Source organism: Musca vetustissima, unplaced genomic scaffold (genome assembly GCF_032173495.1).
Source record: "Musca vetustissima isolate MV318-11 ecotype Yass unplaced genomic scaffold, APGP_CSIRO_Mvet_v1 utg36737, whole genome shotgun sequence".
Classification (NCBI taxonomy): Eukaryota; Metazoa; Arthropoda; class Insecta; order Diptera; family Muscidae; genus Musca; species Musca vetustissima.
The window spans coordinates 1,820-17,086 of NW_026885582.1; the positions used below are offsets into that span (position 1 = coordinate 1,820).

Sequence of the window (15,267 nt, forward strand, 5' to 3'; positions counted from 1 at the left end):
CCTTGCTTATCGAGGAGGAGACATTGGGACATGTCAACTGACTACCAACCACCATCAGAACATCACAAAAGTCATTCAGTCAGTCTTTGACCGATATAAAGACATCCGTCACAGGCAAAAGACCGAACTTGGTCGGGCCAAGTGGCAAATAGAAAAATTGAGAAGTCAAGAGCGAAAAAGGGAGACGAGACGAAGCAGAGCAACAGCTAGTTGAAGCTAAGTGACAAATTGACAGCAATTTGTTTTATTTTTACACTTTTCCTGTTAAGGAGCAGTAAATAAATTTGATTCAAAAAGAAGAAGACAACAAAAAATCTGGAAAAAAAGATTGAAAGCCCTCAGGGATGGCTAAGGTTAATAAAAAGACCTGCAGGATATATTGAGATATCACATTAAGGCAAGTAAGTTAAGGCGATAATCAGCAGGAGGGGCAGGGGCATAGAAAAAACAATCCACAACAATTCCCAATCTAAACTCAAATAATTGTTTTTAAAAATTCGATTTTTTTATTTCGAATTTTTTTTTATTCGAAAAATTTTTTTATTTTTGAAATCCAAAATTTTGTTTAATATTGATTCAATTTATTGCCTGTCAAATAATATTAATTTATATAATTATTTTTATTTAGATTCTCCACAATTGATATGCGATTTTTCGGCAAACTTTTCCGCTCCGTCCTATAGTAATCCGATTGCCTGCGATAGTTGTTGTTATTGCTATTTTGTAAAATATTTTGATTGTATTGTTGTTGGGCCTCTGTACGATGTAATTCCTGCCTGGCTTTATATTCCCGATAGGCAAAGGTTGGTATCTGTATGAAGAGGAAATAGAATACCTCCACAGCACTGATGAGGGAGCAGCCCATAAAAAGGCCAGCAATGCCACCAAAAGCCACTGGAAGAAATAAAACAAAGGAAAAGGATTTATAAAAAAATGTCAAGGTCCCTGAAAAAATTATTTAAAAAATCTACGCCTTGTCAAGGTCCCTGAAAAAAATATTTAAAAAATCTACGCCTTGTCAAGGTCCCTGAAAAAATTATTTAAAAAATCTACGCCTTGTCAAGGTCCCTGAAAAAATTATTTAAAAAATCTACGCCTTGTCAAGGTCCCTGAAAAAATTATTTAAAAAATCTACGCCTTGTCAAGGTCCCTGAAAAAAATTTTTTTTAAAAAATCTACGCCTTGTCAAGGTCCCTGAAAAAATTATTTAAAAAATCTACGCCTTGTCAAGGTCCCTGAAAAAATTATTTAAAAAATCTACGCCTTGTCAAGGTCCCAGTAAAATGAAATTGGATCCAAAAAATCTACGCCTTGTCAAGGTCCCTGAAAAAATTTTTTCATTTGGTCTGATATAAAAGCTTTATCTAAATCTGAACCGATTTCACGAAACTTAATACATATCATTCTACACCTAATTCATTACGCTGTTCAAAATTTCGTGCAAATCGAAAGATATTTAGGGACTGTGGTACACCATTTACCTTAAATCGGACGAAAATTTTTATGGGAGCTATATTAAAAAATCTACGCCTTGATTTTCAGAAAACTAAAAAAACATATTATTGTAACCTAGTTCATTACGCTGTGCCAAAGGTCCCTGAAAAAATTATTTAAAAAATCTTTGTCAATTTACATGAAAAAATTATTTAAAAAATCGCCTTGTCAACGAAAATATATATGGAGCTATATTAAAAAATCTGAACCGATTTTCCCGAAACTTGAAAAAATTATTTAAAAAATCACTCTAGGCTCAAAAAAGTACGCTATGCCTGAAAAAAATTTCGGGCAAATCCCTGAAAAAAGATAAAAAACATAGGGACTTTGGTGTACCATTTACATTAAAGGACCAAAATATATGTGGGGCTATAAAAAATTAAAAAATCTACGATTTGCACGAAACTTGGCAACATCACTCAAGACTCAATTCAGTACGTCATGCCAAATTTCGTGCAAATCTGAAAATAAATAGATACTTTAAATAGGAGGTCCCGAAAATATATACGGGAGCCTATATAAAAATCTAAAAAATCGATTTTCATGAAATTAGCAACATCACTCTAGGCTCAATACAGTACTTCATGCCAAATTTCTACGCCTTGCAAGGTCGAAAAATATAAAAAATTACGCCTTGTCAAGGACTGAAAAAATTGGTGCACCATTTACAATCAAATTATATATGGGAGCTATATCTTAAAAAATCACGATTTTCCCGAAACTTAACACACATCAAGGTCCTGAAAAAATTGGCTAAAAAATTCATTACGCTGTGCCGAAAAAAATTTCGTGCAAATCGAAAGATATATAGGGACTTTGGTGCACCATTTACATCAAATCGGACCAAAATATATATGGGAGCTATATATAAATCTGAACCGATTTTCATGAAACTTGGCAGACATCACTCTAGGCTCAATACAGTACTTCATGCCAAATTTCGTGCAAATCGAAAGATATTTAGGGACTGTGGTACACCATTTACCTTAAATCGGACGAAAATTTTTATGGGAGCTATATCTAAAACTGAAACGATTTTCAGAAAACTTAACACATATTATTGTAGACCTAGTTCAATACGCTGTGCCAAATTTCGTGCAAATCGAAAGATATTATGGGACTTTGGTGCACCATTTACATGAAATCGGACGAAAATATATATGGGAGCTATATCTAAATCTGAACCGATTTGCACGAAACTTGGCAGACATCACTCAAGACTCAATTCAGTACGTCATGCCAAATTTCGTGCAAATCGAAAGATATTTAGGGACTTTGGTGCACCATTTACCTTAAATCGGACGAAACTATATATGGGAGCTATATCTAAATCTGGACCGATTTGCACGAAACTTGGCAGACATCACTCAAGGCTCAATTCAGTACGCTATGCCAAATTTCGTGCAAATCGAAAGATATATAGATACTTTAAATCGGACGAAAATATATACGGGAGCTATATATATCTGAACCGATTTTCATGAAACTTGGCAGACATCACTCTAGGCTCAATTCAGTACTTCATGCCAAATTTCGTGCAAATCGAAAGATATTTAGGGACTTTGGTGCACCATTTACATCAAATATATATGGGAGCTATATCTAAATCTGAACCGATTTTCATGAAACTTGGCAGACATCACTCTAGGCTCAATTCAGTACTTCATGCCAAATTTCGTGCAAATCAGATATATAGGTACTTTGGTGCACCATTTACCTTAAATTGGACGAAAATATATACGGGAGCTATATATATATCTGAACCGATTTTCATGAAACTTGGCAGACATCACCCTAGGCTCAATTCAGTACTTCATGCCAAATTTCGTGCAAATCGAAAGATATTTAGGGACTTTGGTGCACCATTTACATCAAATCGGACCAAAATATATATGGGAGCTATATACAAATCTGAACCGATTTTCATGAAACTTAGCACACATCATTCTAGGCCGAATTCAGTACGATGTGCAAAATTTCGTGAAGATCGAAAGATACTAAGGGACTTTGGTGCATCATTTACCTTAAATCGGGCGAAAATATATATGGGAGCTATATATAAATCTGAACCGATTTTCATGAAACTTAGCACACGTCATTCTAGGCCCAATTCAGTACGCTGTGCCAAATGTCGTGCAAATCGAAAGATATTTATAGGGCTTTGGTGCACAATTTACATGAAATCGGACGAAAATATATATGGGATCTATATCTAAATCTGTACCGATTTTTCCTAATATGAATAGGCTTCGTCCTGGGGTCAAATAAATGAGCTGTGCCAAATTTCATCCAAATCGGATTATAAATGCAACCTGTACGGTGTTTACAATTTAACACCAACAGACGGACGGACATGCATAAATCGACTCAGATTGGTGATTCTATGCATATTCTCAGAAGGAACTATGGGCCCGAAAAAATTATCTTTAAAAATCCACCGTACTGAAAACCCTGCATTTTTTAAATTATCCGCTATAAAAAAGCCTGACTTGTTAGTTTTCCCTCCCCCTCAACACCCTCCTTCAACTTACCCATTAAATCAATCCAACTAAATACCAAATTTGTACAATAGACCATCATCGTTTCCGAACGGAAATGTATATCCAAATCCACATATGATTTATTGCCACGTACATCCGGTGGTAAAAATGTCGGTCGGACATAGGTCATGTACTGCAGTGAATAGCAATTATTGAAGCATTTACACTTCATGCCGGTGTGGGTGTGACGGACATATTCATCAGCGCCCTCTTGATGAGTATAACGGAAATAATCTGAAATCAAATGCAGGTGGTGAATGTGCGGAATGGAAACAATTAATGGTGGGGATGGGTTAATTTCTATGGGAAAAATAATAATTCGACATACCATTGTTACGTGCCAGGCACACTAGATCGGTAACACGGCAGGGTTTGTGTTGTCCTGTGGCAGAGAGTGGAGAGGAGATTATTTTTAGTGGAATTGTTTTTGAAGACCGATTATCATACCTGGTGGAAACAGTATATCCATGCTGCAGTTGCAATATTTCTCCAAATAGTCCTGATGACATTCCGCCTGACAATTTTCGATCATGTAGTCAAAGCCTTGCAATACCTTGAAGTTATGGTATTGGTGTTCGTCCTGTAAGGAAAATATATTTCAAAAATTTGGAGTGGATTTTTCCAGGATCTTATAGAAGGCATGGATTTGTCAAATAATTTTTGTCAGGCTCCTATATAAGGTGTAGATTTTTAAATAATTTCTTAGGGACTTACATTGAACACACACTGCCTTTGGGCTGATGTCAAGCTCCGGGTATTTTCATCAAAGAAATAAATTGTGGGATCTATGCCAATTGTGGTATCCGTATTCTCGGGTATGAAAAAGGGCTCACTATGCCAGACATTGGGCTCAGAGACCATGACCTACGAAGAAAACAGAAATTAACACAAAAAATCTCCTTACTCCCATTCATACTCACCATTATCCCCTTCTCCACGTCTGAGCTATAATGGCCCTCCCGATTAATAAGCACCTTCACTGTCAAAGCACTCTGCGGTCCAGCACTACCGGTACGCCATGGATATTTTGGATCGTCTTTCTTCCTTTGTCGACCCTCTTCCGTCTCGACGGTATTAAAACTCCAGCAGATACCATTTTTACTACGTCTCTGCAGGAATATTTCACAACAATTCATTGCACGATGACGCCAAACACAATCTGTCAACAACTCATCACAGTTCCATGTCATAAATTCATAGACCAGGGAAAAATTCACATTCGCCACTAAATTCAGTGGCTGATTTTCCAATGGGTCAAATAAATCGAAATGGCCGAATTCCAAGCGATCATAGCGGCCGATAACCAATTCGAAGACATTCAGGGTTTCATTGTCCGTTACACCCGGTAAGAAACGTTCCTTGGCCTCATCGATCCGCTGCCAATTCAAACGATTCACATTACAGATGGTGATGGTGGGAAATGGTATCTTGTAGACTGGGGCACCGGTATCATCGACAATCGATTGGAGATTGCCGGCATTGAAACGATCCGAAAGAAAAATGCAAACATAGGTTGTACCAAATATGGCCAAGCTAAGGGTTATTAGCCAGAATAATCTGTGGATTTTGAAAATATTTTTTTAGGCAACCATTTTTTTAGGCGTGGATTTTTTAAATAATTTTTTAAGGGACCTATATAAGGCATTGCCCTTTAAAATAACTTTTTGAAAGGATGGCATTGATTTTTTTTTTAATATTTTTTTAAAGGACCTATAAAAGGTATGGAGGTGGCGTAGGCGATGAAAGATACCAAGCAACGGCTCTGATTGGCTTTGATATGATGAAGTCCAGGCTTATATTGGTCCCTCTTTTATCTCAATTATAGACACTGACCTCCCCGCGGTGTCACCTGGGGTAGCTATTTGTAACCTGACCGCTACATTTCACACCACCTTATTATATACCCCTCGTTAATAAAATAATAGGATACCTACATTTAAGCAACTCACTATGCAATATAATAACTAGATAATAGACTTCAATGAACAATCATGAAACTATTTTCGAGATATAGGAAAGTAATTCTCATTAACTTTGTGTTGTCGTACAGATAAGTGTTCCAGTTTTCATTGGCAGAAATGGTCGAGAGCTGGAGTTAGACCAAGTACGAGAGAAAGCGACTTGTGGCAGCACCTTGTACCGAACATAGCCGAAGCCTTCGACCTGCTTCCGCGACTCGTTCGCTTAATGAGATTCGTTCGCTTAATGAGATTCGTTCGCTTCCTGCGATTCGTTCGCTTCGATATAACTCTTCTCGTTTCAGAAGGAGTTTGAACGAAGGGCCCCACCGATTACTACAACCCGAGCCGACTACTACAAGCCAAGTCGACTACACAATCCGAGACGGCTACGGCAACACGAGCCGAATACTGCAACCCGAGTCGACTACTACAACCCGAGCCGATTACTACAACCCGAGTCGACTACTACAAGCCGAGTCGACTACACAATCCGAGCCGACTACGTCAACCCGAGCCGACTACTACAACCCGAGTCGACTACTTCAACCCGAGCCGACTACTATAATCCGAACTAGGACAACCAACGAATTAATAACTCCATCGTATTGATGATCCTGCATGTTACTCTCTATCTAAACACAGAAGTATTGCAATAAAGAATTTGAATTTTACCACTCGTGGATTTTTTAACTTAAGGTTTGTGGTTCCTTGAGTTGACCCTGGCTGCGACTGAGCTTACTTCAGCCTTAGACAAAACCACTCGTTATATATTTATACCCTACACAACTATGTTGTCAGGGTATTATAGCTTTGTGCAGACCCAAAAGTTTGTAACGCCGCGAAATATTGGTCCTAGACCCACCTTTAAGCATACCGATCGTCATATCTCGACTAGCTGAGTCGATCTAGACATGTGTGGCCGTCCGTCCGTCCGTCTGTCCATTATAATTTGTAAACACGATACAGGCCACAGTTATGGACCAATCTTCACGAAATTTTGCATGTAGGATGGGTTCTGGCCAATGAAGACCCCTGTTGTTTTTGATAAAGATCGGTTAATATTTAGGGGATGAAATGGACCAAATACTAAATTTTTATCGGTTTTTCTGGTCGCTCCAGAGGCCGCAGTTATGGTCCGAACATCGTGAAATTTTTAGCGGGTCAAATGGACCCTGACTTTTGTGTGAAAAATTAAAATTTTTATATTCTGGGGCGTATATACTTGCTCCTGAAGGACATATACTCGAGATGTTGATAGTATGTCCAAGATGAGTTGTTGTCCTTCAAATTGTGGTCAAGGACGACGCTTATAAATTTCGGTGAAGTTGAGATTTCATTCAGGGCGTACAATGAACCGAAAACTTTAAAATTTTTAATTTTCTAGTCGCTCTAGAGGCAATTATTATATACAGAACATCACATATTTTACAAGGTGAAGGGGATCTTACCAAATACTTAGAGCGGTTGTTTAGATGATGATCGGTCAATTTTCCGAGTGTCAAATCAACCAAAACCTAAAGTGACCAATTTTTTATTGTATGGCGTAAAAATGGAGAATAAAAGACCTCGTCTACAGATTCACTCCAGTGGATAAGCGAATTGCTATAAACCGCTTAAAAGCGAAGTTCTTCTACATCAGTCTTATTTGCACCCATGCTCCGACCGAAGACAAAGTTGAGCAGACCAAAGACATATTTTACGAGCGCCTAGAAACAGCATGACATCAAAATTCTGCTAGGATATTTTAATGCAAAAATCGGAAGGGAAAATATCTTTGGCCCCGCCGTCGGAAAATTCAGCCTCCACGAAGAAACATCCGACAACGGCATGAGGTTGATTAACTTCGCAGCAGCAAAAAACATGGTAGTTAGCAGCACCAGATTCAAGCATGTCGGATTCAAGCATCACGGAGGAGCGAATATCGATTCGGACCACTACCATATAGCCACGGTTCACGCTCATCTTAAAATTGCAGCAAATGTGCGATCTAATACAACACAGAAACTCGACGTCGAAAAGTTGCAAACACAACATGTAGCCGAAGCCTACTCCGCTCAACTTACCCACCTGCTTGACGAAAACACTTCTTGTCCCGATAATAATATAGAAGCTCAATGGCAAAGAATTGCCCACTCCCTAAAAACTGCAGCAAAAGCAGCACTTGGGTACCAAAGACCACGATCAAGAAATGCGTGGTACGATAATGAGTGTCGTAATGCTACTGATATGAAAAACGCAGCATATAGGGCAACCCTTCGAACAGTAATGCGATGGAGAACTATCGGGAGGAAAGGACGGAGGAGAAACGTATTTTCAGAAAAAAGAAGAAAGAACAGGAAAAACGTGAGCGTGAGCAAATCGAGATGTACAGGAGTCAGAATGATATCCGGAAATTTTACCATCGAGTAAAACACCAAACCGAGATGAAGAAGGACACCTGGTGACAGATACAGACAGCGTGTTGAGGATATGGAAGGAGCTTCTGGTATCAAATAGTAGCGGCGAAGAGGATACCCCAGAACCAATAAGAGATGATGGTATATACACTCTATACATACCACCTAGCCAAGATGAGGTCATAAAAGCAATTAATCGGCACAAGAACAATAAAGCAGCAGTAGCCGCTGGTTTACCAGCCGAACTATTTAAGACTGTTGGTCAGAAGCTGGTAAGGAGCAGCTGATTAGTACAATTTGGCTAGAGGAATGCATGCCCAATGATTGGAACCTCAGAATCCTGTGTCCCGTGCACAAGAAAAGGAGACAAGACGATATGTGCCAACTATAGAGGAATAAATCTCCTTCCCATCACATATAAAGTGCTACCCAATGTGCTGTGTGAACGATTGAAACCAATGGTCAACGACATTATTGGACCACACCAATGTGGCTTCAGACCTGGAAAATCCACCAGATTTTCACTCCGAGCCAAATCTAGGAAAAAAAAATCACTAAAACACATCGACACATACCACCTATTCGTCGACTATAAAACCGCTTTCGACAGCCCTATCCGTTCAGAGGTGTTTAAAGCCATGTCTGCGTTCGGCATTCCTGCAAAATTAATACGGCAATGCAGCATAACTTTATGTGGCAAAAGGTCAGCAGTTAAAGTCGGAAAGGACCTCTCGGAGCCCTTTAATATCGAACAAGGATTCAGACAATGTGACAGTTTGTCGTGTGACCTTTTTAACATCCTGCTGGAAAAGGTCATACGCGACGCAGAGGTGAACAGAAATTACACTCTGTACACCAAACAACACCTGTTACTCGCCTATGCCGATGACATCGATATAATGGGCCGAACATTGCGAGCGATAACAGTCACCTTTGAACAAATTGAGAAGGGGTCTGCCAAAGTGGGTCTGGCAGTAAACGGCGAGAAGACCAAGCTGATGGTATCAACGCGCAAGACGTCCAGTAGACTTGGAACAACTGTGGAACTTAATAACTACAGCTTCGAGGTAGTCAAATATTTTATATACCTTGGTACCGCAAAAATTGAAACGAATGACAGCAGTTTTGAAATTCGGAGAAGGATTGTGATGGCCAATAGAAGCTACTATGGTCTAAGTAAGCAGTTTAGAAACTAGGTCACCTCCCGTCAGACCAAACTCACACTTTACAAGACGCTGATACTACCCGTGCTGTTATACGGATCTGAAGCATAGATACTTGGGCAAGCAGATGAGACAGATCTTAGGGTGTGCGAAAGAAAAATTCTCCGAAAGATCTACGGGCCGATCTGACCAGCGACGGTGAATATCGGCGAGCTTTACAATTTATACGCGAACATCGACATAGTCAGTCGTATTGAGCTTCAGCGACTACGATGGCTAGGCCATGTTGAGCAAATGAATGAGAATGCCCCAGCTCAAAAGGCATATAAAAACGAGCCTGCTGATGATTCCCGTAGAATGGGAAGGCCACGAATTTGATGGAAATACTAAGTAGAAGACAACATCTTGGAACGTGGTGTTTCAAATAGGAGGAGATGCGCAAAAGGCCGACGACCTTGGATATATATTCTTTAAGCTAGGCTTATGGAACAACCATTTTGTAACAAGCCAGCAAAGTAAGAAAGTAATGTAAGGCGTGGATTTTTAAGGGGACCCCCCCCATTCTCGGGGTCAAAATTTTTGTTGATATAATTCGAATCTACCCTGATTAAAGAATGTCTCTACAAAATTTCAAGTAAAAATATCAATAACTCTTGAAGATATAGCCGATTTATTGTGTCAGCATCAAGTGACGGCTGAAGGGCTTCTCAAACTTTAAACGCGTTTTTCTCTAAACATTTTTTTGCGAATGGCGGGCACGATAACTCAAAAACTAATAGTCCAATCGGTTCCAAATTTTGCAACGTTTCTCTGGGAGTGTAAAGCTCTCGTATGAACTAGGATAAAGCCAATCGGTGAAGATCTTCCTTATTTTTTAACTTGGTTTTTGGTAAAAAATCGGCGATTTTCCCAAAATATTTTTTCAAAGGTCCACCATTTTGTTAATTTTAGAGCGAAGTCAATAATCCTAGTTCAACGAGAGCCAGACATGTACTCTTTTAACACCGTTGGAAATATGGAGGAGTTATCATGCCCGCCATCAAAAATAAGGACTTTTCTTTAATTACAAAAAACAACAACAAAACAATAACAAAAATATATATTTTTCTTCTCTTTTAAATCTTCAAATATATATGTGCAAAGTTACAACCTTAACAAGCATTGGTATTAATTTACCAGCCCATTGAAATTCTTGAAAAATTAAAATCGAGAATGGGTGGGGATTTTTAAAACAAATTTTTAAGGGACCCATCTTAATGTAGTTTCTAAATATAAATTGGCTTTTGTGGATACTTCCTTAATTAGTGTTGATATTTGCAATGAGTGTCCGGCATAAATTTACACGCGACAATTTTGCAAAGCCACGTGCAACGTTGCGTGATTAAATCGTATATTTTTCACAAATAAAAATTTATAATATGAAAAAATGTGTCATATGTTTGAGGAGGTTATACAAAAAATATTTTAAAAATAACTTTTAAACCAGTGAGCGGAGCAGTATAGTCGGACGGGGCCGACCATACGATACCCTATACAACTACCACGGAACTCAAATTTTTTGCGGATGTTTATTCCGAGCCTGGGCAATATTTCGTGATATTTTCCCCCTCGTGCCCGATTAGAGGTAAACAGCACCTCACAGTGACATATTTTCCGAATACTTCGAGTATTAAGTACAGCTATTGTCCAGATTCCTTCGGCTTTCATTTGAGGTCTATAGATCGACTCGAAAATAACACAAAAAATTAAGTTTTCGGTCCACTTCATTCCAAAATTATTATCTGATCATCACCGAAAATTATAGGCGTTGTCCTTGACCATAACTGGAACCTCATGGAACATTTCAAAGCGATCAGCGCTATATTTCCGCCCTCCAGTATGGTAATGGGTAACTAAATAATATACGTATACGGAGATACCTGTAAATATTTGGGCGTAACTCCCACATCCGAGCACATACAACAATATAATTGGTATTAATTTAAAGGTCAACCACTCCTCTTGGTTATAAAATCAACTTCACGGGTCTATGTCCATCAGGGACAAATATATACGCTATAGAATAAAAATTTTGTAATTTTTCACACAAAAGTCAGGGTCCATTTGACCCGCTAAATATTGACCGATCTTTATGAAAACAGGCATGCTTATTCTTTGGCCCGATCCACTACTCCATGCAAAATTTCAAGATGTTCGAGCCAATATTGCGGCCTCTGGAGCCACCAGAAAAACCGACAAAAATTTAGTATTTGGTCCATTTCATCCCCTAAATATTAACAGATCTTTCCCAAAAACAATAGGGGTCTTCATTGGCCAGAACCCATCCTACATGCAAAATTTCGTGAAGATTGGTCCATAACTGTGGCCTGTATCGTGTTTACAAATTATAATGGACAGACGGACGGACGGACGGACACACATGTCTAGATCGACTCAGCTAGTCGAGATATGACGATCGGTATACTTAAAGGTGGGTCTAGGACCAATATTTCGCGGCGTTACAAACATTTGGGGCTGCACAAAGCTATAATACCCTGACAACATAGTTGTTAGGGTATAAAAATCCACGCCTGTGCTGGAGCCTCAAAAATAACTTTTAAAAAATCCACGCCTGTGATGGAACCTCAAAAATAACTTTTAAAAAATCCACGCCTGTGATGGAGCCTCAAAAATAACTTTTAAAAAATCCACGCCTGTGATGGAGCCTCAAAAATAACTTTTAACAAATCCACGCCTGTGATGGAGCCTCAAAAATAACTTTTAACAAATCCACGCCTGTGATGGAGCCTCAAAAATGAGTTTTAAAAAATCCACGCCTGTGATGGAGCCTCAAAAATAAGTTTTGAAAAATCCACGCCTGTGATGGAGCCTCAAAAATAACTTTTAAAAAATCCACGCCTGTGATGGAGCCTCAAAAATAACTTTTAAAAAATCCACGCCTGTGACGGAGCCTCAAAAATAACTTTTAAAAAATCCACGCCTGTGATGGAGCCTCAAAAATAACATTTAAAAAATCCACGCCTGCGATGGAGCCTCAAAAATAACTTTTAAAAAATTCACACCTGTGATGGAGCCTCAAAAATATTTTTTTTTTAATCTACGCATTGTGTTAGGCTCTCAAAACTAATTTTTAAAAAATCCACGCCTTGTGTTAGGCACTCAAAAATAATTTTTAAAAAATCCACGTCTGTGATGGAGCCTCAAAAATAACTTTTAAAAAATCCACGCCTTGTGTTAGGCCCTCAAAAATAATTTTTAAAAAATCCACGCCTTGTCTTAGGCCCTCAAAAATAATTTTTAAAAAATCCACGCCTTGTCTTAGGCCCTCAAAACTAATTTTTAAAAAATTCACGCCTTGTCTTAGGCACTCAAAAATAATTTTTAAAAAAATCCACGACTTGTGTTAGGACCTCAAAACTAATTTTTAAAAAATCCACGCCTTGTGTTAGGCCCTCAAAAATATTTTTTTTTTTTAAATCCACGCCTTGAGGTAGACACTCCTTTGCTGTTCGAACTCACCTTTCATATTTATTAGCATTTCGATTGAATAGCCTACCCATGCCATGCACAGTGGTTTTTTCACTAAACGCTGCCAACAGCTCCAAGAGGTCATCCTTTAATTTCAACAGATATTCCTTACGACTGGCATAGGTACGATTTTGTGAGTCGCGACGAGAATATTTTTGATTTAAACGGCGTATGGCTTCGGGTTGGGCTGGCTTGAAATCCGGAAAGGCCATAATGCCCATCAGAAACAAAAACTTGTTAAACGTTTTCTATAAAACCACTTCCGTTTGATAGCCACCAAAGGCTGGATATTCGTGTCCTTGTTGGCCAATGGCCAAATTACGACTAATCAGTCACAGGGCCAGTCAATTAACATTCAAGTGTGAAGAATTGAAGTTTATGGTCGCAACATAGACAACAATGAATGGTTTGATGACCATTGACATTTCTATTGTAGATTGTTGTTCTCTCTCTCTATGCAAATAAATTAACAGACACTTTGATGTTTGGGTAGAGGTGGGGGACACTGGGGAACACAAATATTTGAGCCTCATAGAAGACCTCTGATTTTTTTTTAAATCCCCGCCTCATAGAAGACCTCTGAAATTTTTTTTTCAAAAAATCCACGCCTCATAGAAGACCTCTGAAAAAATTATTTAAAAAAATCCACGCCTCATAGAAGACCTCTGAAAAAATTATTTAAAAAAATCCACGCCTCATAGAAGCCTCTACAAAAATATTATTTAAAAAAATCCACGCCTCATAGAAGACCTCTGAAAAAATTATTTAAAAAATCCACGCCTCATAGAAGACCTCTGAAAAATTATTTAAAAAAATCCACGCCTCATAGAAGACCTCTGAAAAAATTGTTTAAAAAAATCCACGCCTCATAGAAGGCCTCTGAAAAATTTGTTTAAAAAATCCACGCCTCATAGAAGACCTCTGAAAAAATTGTTTAAAAAATCCACGCCTCATAGAAGACCTCTGAAAAATTTGTTCAAAAAATTCACGCATCATAGAAGACCTCTGAAAAATTATTTAAAAAATCGACGCCTCATAGAAGGCCTCTGAAAAATTTGTTTAAAAAATCCACGCCACATAGAAGACCTCTGAAAAATTTGTTCAAAAAATTCACGCCTCATAGAAGACCTCTGAAAAAATTATTTAAAAAATCCACGCCTCATAGAAGACCTCTGAAAAAATTATTTAAAAAATCCACGCCTCATAGAAGACCTCTGAAAAAATTATTTAAAAAATCCACGCCACATAGAAGACCTCTGAAAAAATTGTTTAAAAAATCCACGCCTCATAGAAGACCTCTGAAAAAAATTGTTTATAAAATCCACGCCTCATAGAAGACCTCTGAAAAAATTGTTTAAAAAATCCACGCCTCATAGAAGACCTCTGAAAAATTTGTTCAAAAAATCCACGCCTCATAGAAGACCTCTGAAAAAATTATTTAAAAAATCCACGCCTCATAGAAGACCTCTGAAAAAATTATTTAAAAATCCACGCCTCATAGAAGACCTCTGAAAAAATTATTTAAAAAATCCACGCCACATAGAAGACCTCTGAAAAAATTGTTTAAAAAATCCACGCCTCATAGAAGACCTCTGAAAAAATTGTTTAAAAAATCCACGCCTCATAGAAGACCTCTGAAAAATTTGTTTATAAAATCCACGCCTCATAGAAGACCTCTGAAAAAAATTATTTAAAAAATCCACGCCTCATAGAAGACCTCTGAAAAATTTGTTCAAAAAATCCACGCCTCATAGAAGACCTCTGAAAAAATTATTTAAAAAAATCCACGCCTCATAGAAGGCCTCTGAAAAATTTGTTTAAAAAATCCACGCCTCATAGAAGACCTCTGAAAAAATTGTTTAAAAAATCCACGCCTCATAGAAGACCTCTGAAAAATTTGTTCAAAAAATTCACGACTCATAGAAGACCTCTGAAAATTTGTTCAAAAAATTCACGCCTCATAGAAGACCTCTGAAAAAATTGTTTAAAAAATCCACGCCTCATAGAAGGCCTCTTAAAAATTTGTTTAAAAAATCCACGCCACATAGAAGACCTCTGAAAAATTTGTTTAAAAAATCCACGCCACATAGAAGACCTCTGAAAAAATTGTTTAAAAAATCCACGCCTCATAGAAGACCTCTGAAAAATTTGTTCAAATAATTCACGCCTCATAGAAGACCTCTGA

At 38.1% G+C, this 15,267-nt stretch overlaps 1 protein-coding gene across 1 annotated transcript; it reads right to left on the reverse strand.

The window, feature by feature from the left end:
* Positions 1-601: 601 nt before the first annotated feature.
* LOC133332824 (pickpocket protein 19-like) lies at positions 602-13,294 on the reverse strand. The gene is made up of 7 exons (XM_061541195.1): positions 13,074-13,294; positions 4,955-5,591; positions 4,749-4,898; positions 4,482-4,614; positions 4,363-4,416; positions 4,026-4,268; positions 602-894 (listed from the first exon to the last, which is right to left on the reverse strand). The coding sequence occupies exons 1-7, from the start codon at positions 13,292-13,294 to the stop codon at positions 602-604; spliced, it is 1,731 nt and encodes a 576-aa protein (XP_061397179.1).
* Between the last annotated feature and the right edge of the window lie 1,973 nt (positions 13,295-15,267).